At 38.2% G+C, this 20,726-nt stretch overlaps 1 protein-coding gene across 6 annotated transcripts in view; it reads left to right on the top strand.

Annotated features, from left to right (window-relative positions):
- LOC111258901 (acetylcholine receptor subunit alpha-like 1) overlaps nucleotides 1–20,726 on the top strand; it is a 71,240-nt gene that overhangs the window by 31,625 nt on the left and 18,889 nt on the right. For 3 of the 6 annotated variants that reach the window (XM_022830469.2, XM_022830505.2, XM_022830465.2), the window contains exons 2-5: nucleotides 8,970–9,014; nucleotides 15,802–15,911; nucleotides 18,345–18,525; nucleotides 19,120–19,512. In XM_022830469.2, coding sequence (XP_022686204.1) covers nucleotides 8,970–9,014; nucleotides 15,802–15,911; nucleotides 18,345–18,525; nucleotides 19,120–19,512 — 729 coding nt within the window. Of the gene's footprint in view, nucleotides 1–8,652; nucleotides 8,773–8,969; nucleotides 9,015–15,801; nucleotides 15,912–18,344; nucleotides 18,526–19,119; nucleotides 19,513–20,726 lie in introns of all 6 variants that reach the window. The other 3 variants (XM_022830497.2, XM_086967620.1, XM_086967616.1) reach the window with 2 other exon arrangements.

Genomic DNA, 20,726 nt, shown 5'->3' with positions numbered 1-20,726 from the left:
AACTCAAGTTCCCTTTTTGACAGGTACAAATTGAGATCTTGATTTTTTTCGAGACTATAGTATTTTGGTAACAACAGTTGATTGTAACTGAAAAACACCTAGGGTGTGAAAAAGAGTCGCCGTTTGATGTACCAAGCACAAAAGCTGTTGTGTTAGAAAATTGAAAGTCACTCGGTAGAACAGATAAAGCACAGTATTTCGATTTTTTTTCAATCTTTTTGTGTTATCAGGGTAGAGAGGGTAAAAATATTGACAGATGCGGCCGCTCATAGCAGTGCCGAATGACTGTTATTTCGAAAAGTCAATAGATTGGTTGAACCTTTCACCTAGAATGAGAGGGCAGCAAAATATCAAATTTAAAAATAATTGCATTATTGGAGCTCAAAGGAAACATAATCACGAACAACGATATAAGGATATAATTAAAGATGATAAATGAATCCCAAGTAGATACTCTTAAATACTGTGTGCTGACTAGGTTTCCTCAACGGAATAACAGTTCCGCAACAGATATCTTGACTTTGGGATCGCCAGGAGGCCCCAAAGTAGCTAACAAACGTAGGGATACTGCAGACTTACAGGAGAGTAATGTGAGGCGAACGGGCCAGTTGTATTATATAACGTCAAGGGCACTCAGTCGGACCTAACAGAACTTAACGACATGTACAAAGGCACGTAGGAACCGATGGCGGGATGGTGTTACTGCTGGTAGAATTCATCGAAAAACATCAATTTGGAGAGAAAGAAGGACGGAGAGACAAAAGACCGAAGATTTTGATAAGTCTAAGCAATAAATACATTAACAGCCATAAATAGAGAGCATTGCAAAAACGGCAAAAAAGTAAAAGATGCGTAAATCAGATACGCAATATATACATTTAAGCTGCTAGCAAAAAAAGAAACCCCTAAGCAAATTAAGAAGAAAAGCTGAAAAGGTGCAATGAGGCTTCCAAGACACGAAAAATACTGGAAGGGTAGAGACAATATTGAAAGAGAATCAACCAAGTATAATCTTTAGGAAAATACAGGCCGTGAAAACCAGTATCATCTGAGACAGGAAGAGCAAAACAGTCCTTATACAGAACAAAAACGGTAGAGACAATTACCTGACTAGATCCTTCATCCAATTTCTACTAGCAGCTACACATCGAGGAGAGATTTATGTTCGCGGGGTTATCCCTTGGGGGTCCGACTAAAAACCTGAATATGGCTGACACGAAAATAGATCAATAAATCCGCAACGACGAGTGGGAGAATAGTTGCGGCAAAAATAGGCGAGTAAGAGATAATAATAGCAACCAATTGGTTCTTAAAATACTTAAAGATAAAATTGGAAGAAAATTCTTTAGATCAACAACGGCGAAGGAAGGTAATGTTGCATATCATAGAACGAGTAGATGCTAAGGAAAACAAAGAAAGGAGTAGAATACTGCGCGAACGCAGCGCTGTGAATTAAATTGGCGCTAGCCGCAACGGTACAAGGGATGTGAAAAGACTGGATTTTAGTAGAATCAGGCAGAATAGAGAACCAAATCGTTTAGCTTTTACGTGTCACCAAAGACGGGCTTCGAAGATTTTGAAGACTTTTTGGATAACTTCTGTAAGAAATTAAAAGACGCAAGGGTAGAAAGGAAAATATGTTTTGGGAAGGAAAATTCAATATAGTAGCAATAGAATAGGGAATACAACAATATGAAATACGACATAAGCAAGATAGAAGTGGTCAAGACGATCCTGCCATTTTCAGCTCCGCGAGATACGCACAGACGGTTACCAATGGCTATAGCAAAATCAATACCTACGATGGTAGACGGCATGGTCGAATATGAGCAGAGGTGTAATCAAGGGGCCAAGTTAACAGGTGGAATTCTAAAGAAAAAAAAATGAAATCATGAACAAAATAAAAGGAGTGTTATGCAAAATACAGACCATTATGGTTACGGGTATCAGTTTCGACTGGTGTAAGATTGTGATGCTTTGATTCATAATGTGAAATCTTAACTAAGCGATAGCATCACCCTTTCCAGCAAGACATATCAAAAAATTATTGATGGAAGTGTCCCAAAAATGACAGGAATCACCAAATCAACTGAAACTAAAATGCGTTTACAATTTTACTCGGGGTTGGTGCCCTATGACATTCAAAACGCTATGCAGAAAGTATAATGGAAAATAAAAGGCGAAGAGTCAGTCTTTTTTCAAAACAGACCCCACAAATATGTGAAATCTGATTTTGTCTTCATTATTGCAGGTAATATTTATCATTCCTTAGATTTACTGGACTACAAAGATCGTTTCTAGAAATTTTAAAAGAAGCCGATTTGGTTAACGTAGTGACAGCCCACGATTCCAAAGAAAAAGTTTGGCTGAAGTTCTCTTGAACTACGGACTACGAATCGCATTAAAAGACCTGTTAAGATAGATAAAAATATCCGTTAAAGGCAAACAAAGGGTTTAAAGGGTATTTAAGGAAGACAATATGGATTTTCTAAGCAAATGACCAAAAACACCAAGTAAAGGGTAGACTAGCAAGCTTGTCTGTCCGAGACAACTAAACATACACTCAAAGTCGCACGTATCCATAAGGGGTTGCCGCTAGAAGAACAACGGAAATAAGCTGGCTAATCCTCAGTGTTTTGCGGATCGCATATTCACCTGGCTGGTAATAAGATGGTACACGCGACTCGCCCATATATACCTTATCAGACAATCTAGACGTTTCGAGACCTGATCGATAAACCCGTATCAATTTCGTTTCTCGGTGGTCCGCTAATGACAGTTCACGGCCTTACTAATTAACAACAGGAACCAGTTTTCGCTAACGAAAGTATTAGTTGAGTTTGGCCGCCCCGCGGCTGACCGAGCAGGTATTTACAAGACACTATCTTCTAATGCTTCTATAGCAAGTCCCACCAAGTCATCCTGTTTACCGGCGTATCTCGACCGCCGCTTGAGGGACCACATACCCAGATGTTGCTGCATTTAGAAAGTATATTGCTGTGAAAAGTCTAGTAAAGCGGATTAGATATTGCTTGCTGGATTCAGTCGTATATTATAAGTTGCCTACCAGACTACGTAACTAACGAGACAACTCAACCGGATAGTCGATCATAGTAGTTCACTCGGCTGATGTCCCCGGACTTACAGTAACATAGTTCGACAGCGCAGCGATATTTTTGGGCATATAATTCCGAGCTTGCAACAAATGGACTGGCTATGGTGTTATGCGTCACAAAGTACACGATGCTAAATGGATATAGAAGATATTGACTAATGTTTGATGTCCCTGACTCGTTGTAAGCATCGTGATAGTTATCCGCCTGAGCATCAATAACAGCCCTTCTAACAGTGCTACTTCCCAAGCTATTATCTGCATTTGGAAGTAGCAAATTTAAATTGGGCCTTTGTTAAACAAAGCAAAAGAAGAGACAGTCGTTCTCAGCAAAATTCACCTGCATGCAAACTGTAACAATGTCAAGAAAAACGGCAGTGCTATACAGCTGAAGATTGACCAAAATATCAATCAAGTTCAAATTGATATTTGGTAAGATTCTGATCTATTGCGGCGGAAGAGCAGTTAAAAACAATATGTCAGTTGTTCGTCTGGCCTGTTGTAGTGATGCGGCATATAGTACAAGCCGGCCGCAACTTCAGGCAAAGTAAGCGACAAACTGACTATCTTTTCTGCGTGTCGCTTTGTAATAAAAGCCACCAGTTTAGGCCTAAAAATGCCATCTTGAGGTTACTTTGGGAACTCGGGAAGGGCCTGTTGCAAGCATATAAATGATATATACCGAATTGACTTGAGGCAAGAAAACGTTAGGAACAGTCAGTAACTAGGTTAATAAAAAAATTTATGCGGCAATGTCTGCTTGTCAAGGCAAATTGTAGGTGCAGAAAACAATACCGTTTTGAGGCAATCGTGCAACGCTAATGAAGGCTTGAGCTCTTTTATTGGCTTTGGAAAATGCGGATTGTCAGATAGCTGAGTGACAATTTGACGAACTACGAAAGCAGGCATGCGAGGCAGACGAGGACCGTGACTGCATGAAATACGCAGATACAGTGAGGTGCAGAGTCTTCTTGGAGACGACAAGCATAACTGTTTGGTTAATAGTGGCCACAGTTTGCGAATTATGGCTCGCTGCCTCTTCGGGGGGTGCATCAAGCTGCAATGATCATGCGTTACACCTGTTTTATCTCTGTAACGTTTAATAGCGTTATGCTACGATAGACTACTCAAGCAAAGCGAAGAGTGCTGTTGCGGACCTTCTCAGAATATATACGACCAAGCCTTGTAGCCAGCCTGAACCCCTACGGCAAATGTGACATGATAATTTTTATGATCTGGCAGTTTACTAGCGGTATCCAATGGCTTAAAATAAGCTAATGACTATTACTTTCCCTCATCGTCCTGCTGTTGTGATTCTTCTTCGGACTGCCAAACAGTTAACTCTCAATAGCTCGTGTAATGACCCATTAATTCCAGCAATTCATTTGTGCGTCGAACCTGCCTTTTTCTCCGCCACATCATCACTTACTTTCTAGCGAAAACTGCCACTGCTACTCTTGCCGCAATTTCCGTCGCTTGAGAGTCACACAACCTCAAGGTCGGTTACATGAAAATTTTCAGTATAGTTAAATATTTTGGTAAAGTAACAAACAGTTTTCGTTAAACAGTATTAACTTCGTGGAGTACCGAAATCATCCATATGAAAAATAGACACTTTTACGGAAATGAATGGCACATTACGGGCAGATCATTCTCTAATCGCATTCTAGACACATTGACAATCTTCGCTAAAATTTGCTGGCGCTTCCTAATCACCCTCCCAGGATTCTCATCCAGAAAGCTCAAAGCTACTTCGTGGCCGGCGTGATTGATTGCTATTATTTCGATTATTGTTTTTGTGGTGCAATCTTAAAGCAAACTTGATTAATGCCACTAACCAATCTGTGCTCATAGAAGTAGTACGATAATCGATCTAATGTTTATATTAGACTTTTTATGACCAATAGCACAGTTCGTCATCTTCAAATATGCTGCACATTTAATGCTTTTCCAGTGTCTGGGAAACGTTGGAACTAACGTCTAACGTCCAAATCGCGCCCTTAGAAATTACATGATTAAAAATTTGAAGCTTTGTTCGCTAATGTTTCAATGCGACTTGTTTTTGCTGGCACACTGATTAGCTGAATCAGGCTACAAGATTGGGCTGAGTTGAGAGTGTCTGGTAGCGACTCGCTGTACAATTAAATCGCACAAACGCGAGTTCAGTTCACTTAATAAGTACCACACAGTACGCACGTTGAGGCAAATGTTTAGCTCCTATGGGGCAACTCCACAAATTCTGAGACATTATTGGTCACATTATGTGTATCTGATAGGTTGTACCGGAATTGGTTGGAACGGATTGCCCAGTTAAATCCCATAGATTGCCAACGAGATCCTGTTGCTAGGTAGAAAGGGAAATAACATAACTGGGAAACAGGTGTAAGCGCACTTTTTCAGCCATTTAAATGCGTACAGTGTCACTAGCCATTAGTGATCAGTCGCATGATATTGGTCCAACAAATTTTATCGTTACCAATAACATTACTTGCAGCGAAGGTTCTTGATTTTTGCGTGCAATATACACAGCACAACAATGAATACGGCTATGATTAGTGACTACCGACGAGTGACGGTCGGATATATTGTGCACTTATCACATGCGGGCTCAGAGTCTGGGCCAACACAGACAGAACCAAATAGGTCAATTTCACTATAAGTGAAATTTAAAATAGTTTAAGACCCGAATGTACTATGCTTGGCAACACCTGTTGGACAAACCAGTTTTGGAAATTGCCAAGGTTCTTAAGTTAGTTTACACGGTTCTCTGCTTGCTCGACACAATTATTGGCTTGGCGCGTAGCGGATGCTGGGTTTGTGTTGTTTCTTTATTAACGACGATTTGCGCTGGCTTACGAAGTTGACATAGTTTTGAAAGAAATCCTTGTACCAATCTAGAAGTTTGTTTAAATTGCCATTACCTTGTTCGTTAACCATGTGCTTCCACCCCGCTAGAAATATAAATGAGTCTCAGTTTTACGTAAGTATTCGACACCATTTGCAACTTTTTATCGATTGGAATTTTACTGCTCGTTATACGACGTCCATGTGGATGCTGATGATCCTATAATCATCCATTGTGGCTGCCCATACAATTTAATATTTGTTCTACCAAGGTGATCAGTATACAGCTCTTGTACCTTGCTTTCCACCGTCCGGTACATGTGGAAGTCCATGATGTTGCTAATCGCGCATGTGTCAAAAAGAACGAAAAATTCTATTGTTCGCTTTACACTAACACGCAGTGTAGCATTTAGCTTGCGTTTAGGCTTCCGGTCTGGTGTGTCAGTCCGAAAGAACTTATCGGTACTCCTCAAACAGTTCTTCTCTTTGGACCATACTGACAGCTATTCTGTCTTGCTTGAACCTGCATACATTAGGAAAGTAATTGCTTTGCTACGTGCTTAGCACGTTTGACCGGTAGCTGCACACTTTTTTGTAAGTGTTAGCTCCTATATTATCTACACAACTTGATAGGTATCCGCCTGTATCTTGCGGGTCGCTACCTTGTCGCTACCCATGTTTTGTTGGATTTCACGATGACTGCGTCCTCAGATTGTTTATTGTGTTTTCTGCGGTTTTTTCCGTGATTTGTAGGGTTCATTCATTGTCTTCGTGTATGTCTAGGACAGGTATTGCTAATTCGATCTCTCTTTTCAGAATATTATTTCCCTTGGCATTGCTAGGCCAGTCTTTAAAATTGATTCGTTCCTGAGAGAGCTCCTCCCACTGTTCTCGTACGAGCACTTTTTCACCTACTGGCTCATACATTCCCTAAACTCTTCGACTATCCTACTTGGTGTTCCCCTGTGTCGTTTATGCAACATATGACTAAAATAGGACGTTCTTGTGGCATTTGAGATACTGGCAGGGTGCGCCAGTGAGTTCTTGGAATGCTGCTTATGGTTCTTGTTCATTCTGGTGGGCATAAGTTGGCGACCGTCTCTACAGTGAGGCTATTTAAGAACATGCAATGTGCCTTTGAAAACTAACCGGAAGAGGCAGATCTGTCTGCTAGAATTTTCAGTGTATATGCCATTTATAAACCTGTAATCTGTGCAAGGCTTTAGAAAAATTGTCCAACTTTTTTGAACGTCATTCTCAATACTCATCGGTTAGGGAACGCCGGTTTCCGGTTTTCGCGTTCTGTTCAATTCATTGTCTTGTTTTGACTCACATTATCTTGTCTTTTGATCACAGCACTCCACTGGGTTATTCTTCCTGCTCTCTAAATTTCAGCAACAACCATCTTCACCGATACTGCGCGTAGGACTGCTATCAAATTGCACGAGAGTGATATCGCCCTTATTTTCTGCTCAAAATACGCATATGCTACAAATGGGGATATCAGATCAGCTTTGAAACGGATGTATCAGTATGTTATTTCTGATCTCAATCTCTTCACCTCCTAATAGAGTACCTAAAAACGATACGCCTGTTAAAGTAATCACCGTCAATTAGCGGTTCCTTCGACAACGGACGCTGACGGACTATGCTCCAGTCATCTTCGGGATTTGTTACCTTTAGCCTTTCGATCTGTGTTAGCCAGTCTACCTGTTGCGCTTACATCGGTTGTCGAGTTATAATCGACTGAGATCCGGGTAGACTGAAATAGGCGGACAATCTAATTCTAAGCATATAATAAAAAGAAAAAAAATTATTACTTTAGTGTTCTGAATGTCATAATCTAGTGTTTTCTAACGTTTCTTACGAAACCACTGCCCGTGTGCTAACATATGCATAAGCTTTCCGCTTTGGTCAGAACCAAGCTGAATTCTAAATTTCATACTATATGATACGTTTTTGATACCATATTATATCTAATCAAACCAGTCTTGGGAAATTTAGCTGAACTGAAAAAATCCACGTTTTGAAAGGAGCGTCAAAGCATACAGCTAAAATGTTGTTTGGGCTATGACAGCTAACGATATTTTAAAACCGATTAGGAGTTAGTTACAAGCACGACTGCAAACGTATGCATTAGATATTAGCGCTATTAGCATAAAAAAACCTTGGCGATCGAACTTCAGACTATGTTGGAGTACAGGATCGAGTCTATCAAACTCTTCCGAATTGCCCCACAAATTTTATGTGACTCTGTTTTTAAGAGAGCTAAAAACAAAGATCAAAATAAGAGATAAAAATCGTACATGCTACTTTTAATATATTTTTAGGAAATGAAATTTTTTACAGCGTATTCTGAAAAATGGTACGACATTTTGAGAACCCTAATTTTTGTTCCGAAAATTGCGATACAAAGCACGTCGTAGAAAAAAGAAAGCATTTTTAACCATGTCTGAACATTTAACCTACAGGACGGTTCAAGCAAAATGCGATAACTTATTCCACAAAAATAAAACGAGTTTAAATTTCTAAATTGGTAATGTAGCTTTAGTAAGGAAATCTGTTAAGTAAAGGTATTTCTCAAGTTCCGTGTACAAAAAAAATTCTACAAGGCAATCTAACCTTAAATTAATCAGTAATCTTTTTATTTCCTAAATGTAATGAGTAATAATGTTAGAATTTAAATTGCTTTCCAGCGGGTGTAGAACGCATTACCCATCGCGGAGGTATCAGTAACAGTATGTTTCTACTCTTTGAGAAAATATCCTCAAAAATCACGTCATGATTGCGTAGAACGCGATTCACGTGTCTCATAGGTTTGTGTTCAAATTATGAACTGTAGGTTTCTTCACCAGAGATTTCTAAAATCTACATACTAAACAATGTGTGCAAGATTTCACTGTATAGTCTCCAAAACTGCTTAGATAGAGGTATATACCTTTAAAGTAAAAGCCAAGTACCACCTTGCTCGTCGTAATGATTGAAAACTAACAGAGGTTCTTGCTTGTTTCAGAATCTTCGATCACAGATCATGACAACCAACGTTTGGGTTAATCAGGTTTGATTACATATTTATTATCTTTTATTATATGCTATTATATGGTATTTTATTATATGTTATTTTTTAAAATACTTTAATAGACGTTGGATCGTTCCATACTGAAAAGTGTTCGACAATGTAGTTATCCTACCATATGATACTTTATTGCTTGTATTCATTTTTAACGGAGAAAATTTCGTAAGATTGCGTTTTGACTTAGTATATCATTTATAAACTCTTATCTGTTTAAAACACACGCTTTACTTGTCGTAAAACTCAAGGGGAAGAAATTCCCTTAATATCTTCCCTACCGAAATATTTTTAGCATAATTGTTTACTTGGCAGATCATAGCTTTGTTCACTGAGATTATTTTAATTCATAGCTGTTAATGAATGGAAGGTTGTTCGACACTATTGTTGCTGTCTCTTTTGGACCGCACTGGGCGAACACGGCTTTACAGTCACGGCCAACCGAATTTAGTATACCACTATATTCGGGGTTTTTGCTATGTGTAAGGCTAAAACTCAAATTATGGGGCTAACCGGCAGCTTTATATGCAGGCAGCGTTGTGCTTTGCTTTTTATTTAAACGGGCTGTGAATACCGAGAGTTCTGTGACTTGAACGAGCCTTCAACATTAAGCAGTATCAGAGGCAACAACTCGAGTTGTTTTTTTTGAATGATTAAACATTTTTCTGTATTTTATGGAAAAGCCAACTTCAAACAAAATACAATACAGCGACAAAGGTTGGCAACAAATACAATTGGCATACAGAGACAGGAAGAGGGGCACTAGCGTCACGAAAACAGGACTACGGACCAGCTGCCCCTCTTGCTTTAAAAACATTTCAGCAACTATGATCATTTCGTGTCTTTTCGTGCCGTGAACTCCAAAATAAGGTGACAAGGTAATATCTAGATATGAATTATCCAAAACTTCGCCGTCATTTATGTGGGAATTTAAGTGAATTGACTGCAACACAACATGTATGTGTATACAACAAACTGAAGCAAAAAAAGTGCATTCATAGCATCTTTCCAGTTCTTAGTAATTCTTCAACTGTTTTAACTCTTTGTCTATTTGAAACAGAAGTGATGTGCTATCTATCAATTTTTCCACAATGGTTAAAATTGTTGTTAGTGATAAAGAAAATAACGTTTATATTATATATCACGCAAAATACAAAGGTGCTAGTACAGAGCCATGGGGAATGCTTCTCGGCATTGTGACAATGTAAAAAAAGACGTTCGCTATTCGTACGTGCATAATTGTATTCTGTATATAAAATGAAAATTAGTTGCAAGAACTGTTTTTTCTTTCAAAATAAGAAGTATTTCCAAAAGTATACCATGTTGTAACGAATTATAAATTTTAAAAACGTCAAAGAAGACACCAGCAAAGGCGTCGCCATACTTTGTTGTACGGCGAATGGGTTCTGTTGTGTCGCTGACAGCAAACACAGTAAATCAGTATTGACTTTATTTACGTCAAGTGCCTACGAAAAGGGCATCGTTCGTCATGTACATTGAAACTTTGTTCTTGATACATGTTCAAAAAATTCTGCCGTAAATCTTCTGAGACTAATGGTTCGATAGTTATTTGGATTAGACTGGTTGCCCTAGCTATTATATAATAATGGAGATCATCTAAGATGCCGCGAACGAAGTCAAGGAGTGGCATACTCATATAGATATCCGCCTATATGCTAATAATACTATTTTACTCAACAAAATAAGACCATTTTCACCTTCGGAATTTAAAACGTGCATAGGTTTTGATGCACACTGGCAACGAGATTGAGGCAATGAAAGGTCTATCACTAAGTCAGACTCAGCAAAACTAGATGATCGGACGGTTAAACCCATTCAGATTCTTAGGCATGACAGTGACACACGTAAGATTAGAGATGTGAAACAAGCTCGCAGTAGCCACTACAACAGAAAAGTCGGCTAGGCTTTTCTGAAAGGCGATGCTGACCATCTGTTATCTGAAAAAAGTTTCCTTTGCATCTTAGCGAGTGCCATTATTCTGGAAACACTTGAATATGACGCAGCTTCGTAACCTCGACCATGTACAACGTGCAATACCAAAGCGCGTTTCAATACCCCTAGTCTATATTTGTCCATCCTTCAAACTTATATCCGTAAAAAAAACTGTTACATCAAGCATTTTCGTTGTTCAACCTTGTCGACAATCCCGGTAATTAACTTAATATCAGCATTGTAAGCTTCGATTGTTCTTGTCTGGGAGGTGGTTGAAGCAAATCTAAGTAGTAAAACCTGATAAGAGACCAGCCCAAATTTTAGCTTTTCTTCTTTAAATGCAATAACCAAAGAAAATTACCCAACGTTTCTAATAAGTATTTCAATTAATCGAAAATAGAAAGAGCGAAATGCTGATCACAGAAGCTGAGGTTCCGAGCATCCCCTGAGTGGCCTACGACACCAGTGGTGAAGTGCAAACTTACCACTATTGTCTCTCAATTTTGTTGTAATATTTTACTTTCGATTTAGGTGTGCACTGTTATCATCTACGCCCTTCTGTCATCAGGATAGTAACTTATTCTGCTGAATAATTCTGGAATCCGAGAGCGTGAAATTTCACGAGGCAATTTCTACAGTCTTATATTTGCTTTGGGGTGATGCCTCACCAATTCAGTTGCATCCACAAACTTTTGTGAGCGTCTGCGTTATCTTAGGAGATCAATTTTTGACATCACAAGTCATAATTTGATGAAAGAATAGGTTGCCGTCGCAACGAGGGAACAAACAACATGTTTTAACGTCTCTGTTTTTGATTCTCATGTGACACCCATTCAACCAACGGCTCACGGTTTGTTTGGTAGTAAACTGCCTATCGAATAACCAGGGTTGTACGGCGAGCTGCTTTTAATACTGTAGAATATATCCGTGAACCACCTAAATTTGCTGATTTTCGATTTAGCTCATCCTCATGAAATAACCTAATGAAAGCCCGGGTAGTTAAATCCGAGTCAGTGGTCTCAGATTTTAGAGCTTACAAGCGCATTTTGAATGCGAGAAATGTCGCTAAATTTCACAAAATTTTATAAAACACCATACTCTTGAAATATAATATCAATGCCTGTATTTTACATAAAAGTAGTTTTTAAAAGAGTCTAGCTAAAGTTAATTGACTATATAAGGCCTGCTGAGTTGTATGACGTCTAATGATTTTTCCATGTCGTCTAATGATGTATTAGATATTGTTGGATATGTCTTTGAATGAGCTTTTAATCGTTATAAAAATTGACATGAAGAAAGTAGGATAGGCTATTTTAGCAAGAATGTATGCAGGTTCAAACCTTTGAACCATATGTGTTAATTATTATACGTACCTGTTTATTGGTTTGTATGTTAAAATGAAAAAGGGAAATAGCTGGAAAAAAACTCAGGAGGTGCTAGCTCAAATATACTTTTGTTATTTGAAAGCGCAAACAGTGCTCAACAATGGCGTCGGACATAAAACCCAAGCCATTGATTCATCAAAATGGAGGTTTGTGGTAATAGGCTTGTGGTACGGCCGTAAATTATTAATCTCCATAATGTAAATTGAATGTATTGGCGGCAACCAGCCTTCCCGGAGCGCGTTAAAAGGGTATTGGTACACACGAAATTCTGTTTTTCAATTAAATATATAATAATGTAACTAGACTGTACCCACATATTTTGTTATAAGGTCTGTAAGTTCGATCAGACCAAATAAACCAATGAAGCATAAACAGAGTAAGTTTATTTTAGTATATCTCTAGACTCCTTCTTTTATCCGTGACATGTCATAGCGTGTGGATATGAGCAAGCCAACTGCGTTTGAAAAAGGTGCCATTGCGAGCAGAAGGCAAGTCTGGCTATGAGCTTGCAGTTTTTTTTCCAATTTTCTTTTCATAATATTAATATCATACTTTCATAATATAGATGTATTTAAGGTATGATGGCTTTGTAGGCGAATGAGCGGATCACCTTGTCGCAATTTTTATTATAAATCTTGGCCAGATGGTTTCAGAGCCATAAGATCTAAAACGATGTATCCACAATTACCTGCCAATATCGTTTGATTCTTTTTTTTAAGTTCGAGTAACGATTTTTGTACAATCACTGGTTACTAAAAGGATGAAAGTACAAAATTTCGTCAACGACTTCCTTCATTGGCAGTCGGAAAATAAACACAACGGCATGAACGTTCACACTTTGCGATAATAGCAAATTATTAATCTCCTGCGCGATGTCGCTGAGAGTCATGCTGGCTCTTAGACTAAGCAAGCTATCATGCTAAACGTTGCGAGCTTTTACGTCGACAATTTCGTTAGCACGCATCAGAAGATCAACTTACAACATATGAAATGTGTCTATTTCAAAATTTTATAAGTTTAGTAGGAAGACACATTACCACTGAACAATCACAAGAAGTGTTTTTTTCGAAAATACACCAGTAACATAAGGGCTTGTCTGGCTTTATAGTTGTAGTATACAAGCTACACTCTGGACACTCGGGAAACTGAGACTATGCACAATTTGTTAAATTTTCGATACTATTGTCATCGATGTCTTCCCCGTTTATGAGTCACGGTGTGCGGTCTGCTAGTGGAGAAAAAGCTGCTCTACAGGCTGGTAGATCGTGTCCTATGGATCAGTTGTACTACGTACGGCATTAGGAGATTAACAAAATATATATTAACAACCGTTCGCCTGCAGCACCGATCTGGTAAAGGAGCCATCAAGAATTTATCCGATTGAATTCTATCTCAATGGGAATCTAGTTGTTAAGTATAGATTTGACAATTTTGCTAAGCACTATTTTATTATACTATTATTATAGGAGTTGGGAGGTTCTTAAGTGCTGGCATCAAGGGGTATTGTCTACCAAGTTGGCTATAAGAAACGGACGAGGCCCAGTCAATAAACTTGAATGATGTTTCGTCTTCAGTAGAACATTGGCGGGCTATATGTCGCAACGAAACTGCATTCAGTTGCACTGCAAACCTTAACACTAAAAGAAAGCCGTTTCTAAAAAACAGGACATCAAAGTCATTGGGGCAAAAAAGAACGCGCTACTTTCGTACTTTAAGTGAAGATTAGCGAATATATAATTTCTACATATTGGACCAACCCCATTAAAATGAAAAACTTCCTTGTTGCCTGCGGTCGACAGTCTACATTATTGCAAGTTTTTGTACGGCTTGAAAATCCAAGAAATAGTTACAAGAGCGCACACAAGATTCTTAATAACGTTTACACCTAAGGGAGACGAACATCGATCGAAATGGCTTAAAAAACTATTTTTGGTTCAGGAATTAACGGCTGCCTTAGAAAGAAAATAACAGCTTCCGACGAAGTTGTCCAGATACGTCCTAACGTCTTTCTGAGATCCTCTGCGCTATGTTGTACTTTTTGGATTATTTTGCTCTTTTTGAGTTTTTGCATTGTCAGAACGTTTGGCCTGCTATCAACACAAAATTTAATTTTACAGGAATTATTGGTATATGGTGTATTTAACCTACACACAAATTAATATCGCTGGATGTCGGTTACTGTTAAAAATTATTTACAAGCTAAAGGATTATTGTTTTGAGAATGACTAGTGTGTAGTCCGGAATTGAAGATGTAGCCGAGGTGGGTGGTAATAATACTGAATAAGCATGACCGTCAGGAATGAATGTATCTTTAAGTAAACGCAAAAAATGTCGCTAAAATATCGCTTCTTGTTTAGATACAGTCTTAGAAAAAAAATAAAGAAATTCTGGCATTAGACGGAATTAGCTTTTCTGAAATTTTCGTTGAAGTGTGGCTTAACAACGTTTAAGTTCTCGCATAAATAATGGTAGAAGCTACGCAAGCTACTTCACACTATAATTGAAGTAACAGTCGAGATTTTTTTTGATGTGGACGACTCTTATCGTGTATTATAGTTGATCTGTTGCTGTCTTTTTGATGATTTGTTTGGTAATTTAGCTCATGCAAAGACCTTTAAAGCTCGATAGGATTACTACAGAAAGCAATATTTCAGAGTGCAGCCAAAAAGGTGCCCCATCCGCCAATATAAAATTGTTAATGTAAAGAAGCGTTTTTAGCACGAAGATAAGAGCCGGTACGAGTAAGAAGTATGAGATTAGAATGTTCATTGAATAAAATCAGGATTTTCCGCTCAACTTCTTCTTAACTTCACCTTTACTATTTTTCCACTTTTAGAATAACGCCCACTATTAGATTTGCTCTATTAGTTATGAGTCGGATCTTGAAAACGTTGGCGGAACATGCAAGTGTAGAAATCAAAGAAATTTGCGAAAAACATTTTTACTCCGCTCGGATAAATTTTTTCATGAGTCTCCGTTGCGCTAAGATTTTTCTAAGTTCAGCTGAAGAACCATATTGCCCTGGAGATGCAAAGGAAAAACAATAAAGTATTGAGTAACCTTTGGCCTACATTAGAAATTAGATGTAAACATTTCGTGGAAATTCTTTATAATTTGACAACCGTTGTTCTCCCCTATCCCACGATAGATAAGGAATCCCAAAAAAATCGCGAACAAATATAATCTATTATTTAAAAATATAACGACGGAATTGGTTATCGCGATAGTAATAAGAACTAAAGATTGCATAGATTATGAGTAGCCCCTCATTAGGTTTATCAAGAAGTTTCTATTTCATCGAATAGAGCTATTCACAAATCAGTCCCCACGACATCAACGACAAAATCTTTGGTGACAATAAATACAGTTCTTTTAATTAGAGTGTACATAGTCGATTACGCATCCTTATGTAAGGTGTTTTATTTTCTAATTTATAGGAATGGTCCGATCATAAGCTTCGTTGGGACCCTACAGAGTATGGAGGAGTTACCGAACTATATGTGCCGGCTGAGCAGATATGGCTGCCCGACATCGTGCTGTATAACAAGTAGGTGAAATAAACCTAGTGTAGAATATGAACTATGGGTCCTCAAGGTAGCTGAGGTCACACGATTAAAGCTCAAAAATTGTCAGAATGTATATAACACATGACAGAGTAGGTTGAATACAATTCGATAAGGTTTTTAATTGAAAGTGCCGGAGGCAACATTAATGAAAGTGTTTGCCGCGCTGCAAGAAACAGTTGCTGAATAGGATTTAGGGAACCATACAAGCAGGTCACGAACTAAAAACTAAATATGGTGCACTGCTGTTTGTATTTATAAACTGGGATATTACATACTGTACTATATTTTTTTTCGTGATCTCTTCGTGCTATTATTCGGTGGTTTTCCCAAACCAACTGGCGAGTAGCGCAACTGCCGGCGTTTTATTGGCTGTGCCTTGCAGGAGCCCGCACTAACAGGCCTACTTATTCAAACCTGAATACCTCGTTGTCTTGGTAGTGCCCATAGTGATAGCGGCTGTTTACATCGCTCAATGGGGTTGACGCTCAGCTTCCTTCAGAGGAAGATTTGGAGATCTGTTGGCGACGGAGTAGAAAGAGGTATAATTCCGAAGTCTTATTTCGCTTGATACACGTCACAGCTGCGTACGTACGCCCACATTTTAACTTTAATCCTTCCACCCAGAAAACAGTTTGTCATTCTACGCCGCACAACTTTCTTTTCGCTTAGATAACCTCGATGGCACTAGGGTACGGGGTCTAAATGAGAAACTGTACCTTCTTGCAGTATACTGAACATTAGTGTTCACCGATGGCTCGCTAGTAGATGTGTACCGCAACCGGCATCTTTGTAGAGATTCGTGGTGATCGAATTGGTCGGCTGAGTAGTGATTCAGACTGTACTCCCGCCATCGAGCCGGATCGTGTTCACATAATGCAGAGCTAGTTTACTCGTGTCGCCTTTACCAGCAAGTTCCAGCATCTTCCATCGTATAGGCTCACGCCATACGAGCTAACTCAGTAGAGGGAAGGTTACCGCCGCAGCGGTTGTAAAATCAGCAAAAAATGCTGGTTTGCGCGCTGGATAAATGTTACCCAAATATTAGAGTACAATACGCAGCTTCTTTAGCAGAGACCGGTTGACATTTACAAATCTGGTAGCCTTTTTGTAGTGACGGGATACCTGTTCCGGCAAGTCTCTTCCCTAGAAGGAAAATATTCGCGCAGTGTCTTTTTAAAGCTTTCTCACGTCTTTCCCGCACCGACCTTGAATCTGAAGCAACCGCAAACTATTCCTTGCAAGTATCGACACGCCCGCTCCACAGCGTTTTTTCGATGGTCATTTCAGTTTCTTTATAAGCCGTTCGCACACTTTAACTCATCGCCTGGGCTTCCCCTCGTCAAACAACGCAGGCAACAATTTTCAGCCAGCTATTTCAAGCATATCCTTCACGATTTTGAGATTAAGCATTCACATTTTTGAAGAAACTTGTAGTATTCCAAAGATAATTGACGAGTGGATTAAACGACTCGTATTAGCGATTCATAAGCTAGAAATAAACATACTTCTAAAACTGGATACTGTTTTTTGTATTTATATATGAAGCGGACTGGTTGAGCTTTGGCTTTGGCTTTATTTGGCCAAAACTAACGCTTTACAACTAGTTGCTTGAATCTTAAATAGTTTCAGACGTGTATCAATTCGCAAAGTATATATATATACATATATAATATTTGTGAATCGCTACACGTCTGAAACTATTCAAGATTAAAGCAAGTAGCCGAAGAGCACTTGTTCCGACAAGATAAAGCCAAAACTATATATACACATAAAGTCCTGAATTCAGCGCTCTTGTTGCCGATCCGCTCAAAGTTTAATAGATTCAAACCTATGTGCCCAATGAGGATTTTCGAGTCACGTTGGCGCCTTGAGCCTGTCGGTTATCGTCTAGTATGCTTCAAACGTTTTGCTCAATTCCATTACGAATTTGCAATCGGGAAACTCAGAATGATATGCTGATCATTATTCCTACAGTTTCCATTTTATACCCGACGGATCGGTTGCAAGCTGCTTGTTACATGATTTTCAAATTGTATGGTCCTTGCTGTTATTCGTGTTTGTATAATTGCTTGTAATCATATTACTACTGAAGTTTGTTTTCATGGCGCTCATTTCGTCAACTGATGCGAAATAATTGTAATAATAAGGCAACCTTCTGGTACACAAGTGGTATTGTATTGTATACCTGTGGTAAAAATTTCATAATATATTTTCTATTTGTAGATCCTGCGCTCTCATCCCGCAAGCTATCCCGTTGAAATTAGCTGCATAGATTCTTACATACTGAGTAAACGGTAAAAACAGCAAATTCTATATAGATACATATGGATAAGTGTAGTGGACGTATATATTTGTGAAATCAAAGATAGAGCAAAAGGAGTAAGGAGGGGCTCAAAGAAATTTATCTATTTCAGTGCGGATGGGAATTATGAAGTAACAATCATGACCAAGGCCATTATTAACAACGAGGGAACTGTCATCTGGAATCCACCTGCCATCTATAAAAGCAGCTGTTTAATGGATGTTCAATATTTTCCCTTCGACCAGCAACTATGTAGCATGAAATTCGGTTCATGGACCTACGACGGTTTTATGGTAAAAGTTTATTAAACTAAACAACGCAAACCATATTGCTAAGATACTAAAATAACTAAAAAGCTTTGTACCTTTATCAACCTCTTAATCTCAGATTACTTATCTGCCTCAAACTGTTTATTGTAAAAAATTAGACAATTTAGTTTGTATAAAATAAATATCATATAGTCTTCTATAATCTAGCATCTTATATGGCTTAGCAAAAAAGGATGCATATCAGTAGTACAGTAGATAAACCATCAGAGACTATCTTCTAAGTAGCCTTCAAAGCAGCAAACCAAACTAAATGTATGTCATTTGAAAAACAAGTGCAAACGTCGCCTTATATATACGTATGTGTTAGTACGCTATAATATAATTGCAATATTCGTAGAATTATCATTACTAATACATGCTTTAGAACATTTATAGACTGTTATTACTATATTTTCGACTTCTCTTATTTTTTAGGAATTTAAACTGTAAGACATGTTGAAAAAGATTTTTATTGCAAATACGTAACAATTAATGACTCGTTCAAAATATGAACAGAACATACGAATGAAAAATCTGCTCTGTGGTAATATTTAATTACTTGTGTTTATTTTGTTATAGGTGGATCTGAAACACATCAGGGACGTGCACAGCGTGGATCTAGTGCCACTTGGTATAGATCTCACAGAATTCTACCTTTCTGTAGAATGGGATATCATGTCAGTGCCCGCTAAAAGGACTGAAAAATTTTACGCATGCTGTGAAGAACCTTACCCTGACATCACGTTCAACATTACACTACGACGTAAAACACTCTTCTATACTGTCAATCTTATTATCCCTTGTGTGGGCATTTCCTGCTTGTCAATTCTGGTCTTCTACCTGCCGTCAGATTCGGGGGAAAAGGTTTCCCTCTCTATTTCCATCATGCTGTCGCTCACGTTCTTCTTACTCGTGCTAGTTGAAATCATTCCACCGACGTCGCTTGCAATGCCGCTATTAGGAAAATATCTGGTAAGTGGTTTTCAACGTTAGATTTATAGGCCACTTCTTCTTTTTGAGCAATGCCCAAAACAGGTAAAAGGATTTTAGGTATATGCTTATAAAAACATTGTTGCCCTAACCGGCCCACATACAAAGGAGGACATCTAAATCTATGCTTCTGAGTTGTTTTTATAGCTGTATCTAGAAAACAAAAAAAAGATAAGCATGTGCTAGATATGCCGGTGCTGGTAATCATATTTATTTGAGAAGACCATCATTCGCCGCAATTATGCCTTCAATTTAGGACCTAAACCACTAGTTACTTTCAGTATTCTTTTTTCGATCCACAAGTAACTTTCTAATATAAATCATGAATAAGCGATATTGGTAGGTTTGAACTCATTTAAATCTCGCTTAAATACGCTACATACAAATTTTGGATTGGTAGCGGGCTAAAGAGCTCAAAGCGGCCAATAAACACAAAGGATGCAAACACCGAAGACAATTTTATAAAGATTAACAGTTTAAACTTATCTAAACGACCCGATAGGCAATTAATAATTTGCTTTCAAAAACGACCGTTAATTACTATATAAAAGATCCGGATGTATCAAGAATATCTCCTAAAGATATTTTGAGGAATTTTTAAGCCCTTTAAGTTTAAGCTATTCTGAGGATTTTCTGATTTGCCCCTTGGAAATTTTTCGTGGATTTTTTAAATCTAATAAAAAGAGCTGAAAAAAGTTGATACTCATGGTTTTGCGTAAATACGTTGAATAATATAGTAGCTGATGTTCGTTCAAATTCCAAAAACGACGCATTATCTTTGTCATAATGTGGTTACTGTCTAAAAAAAATATTTTTTCGGTACTAAGAATAGTGACGAAATGCATGCCTGCTACGACAAGAAGCCTACCAAAGATTGTCCGGACTTGAGTGCCCTACTCTGTACATTCTGTGGTAATCAGGGGCTCATAATGATAATTATTAATATTATTACTTACTGTGAGTACCTTGTATTAATTCTCCTTAGGTTCTTTGTTTGAAAACGCGATTTGCTTTTCATGTCAGTGATTGATGTTATCTATTGTTATCTCTTAGAAAATATAACCGGCCAGCTTCATTTACAGACCGTACTGACTCGAAGATTACGGAGCAATTACTGTTTTGCTGATTGGGTTTTCTATATAAAGCATATCAAATATTTACCGGTCTACACTGCTCAAGGACGCATTTTTGAGAAG

This window comes from Varroa jacobsoni, unplaced genomic scaffold, assembly GCF_002532875.2.
Source record: "Varroa jacobsoni isolate VJ856 unplaced genomic scaffold, vjacob_1.0 scaffold_25, whole genome shotgun sequence".
NCBI classification, from domain to species: Eukaryota; Metazoa; Arthropoda; class Arachnida; order Mesostigmata; family Varroidae; genus Varroa; species Varroa jacobsoni.
Note: the sequence above shows the minus strand (reverse complement) of the source record. Positions and strands in the feature narration are given on the sequence as shown.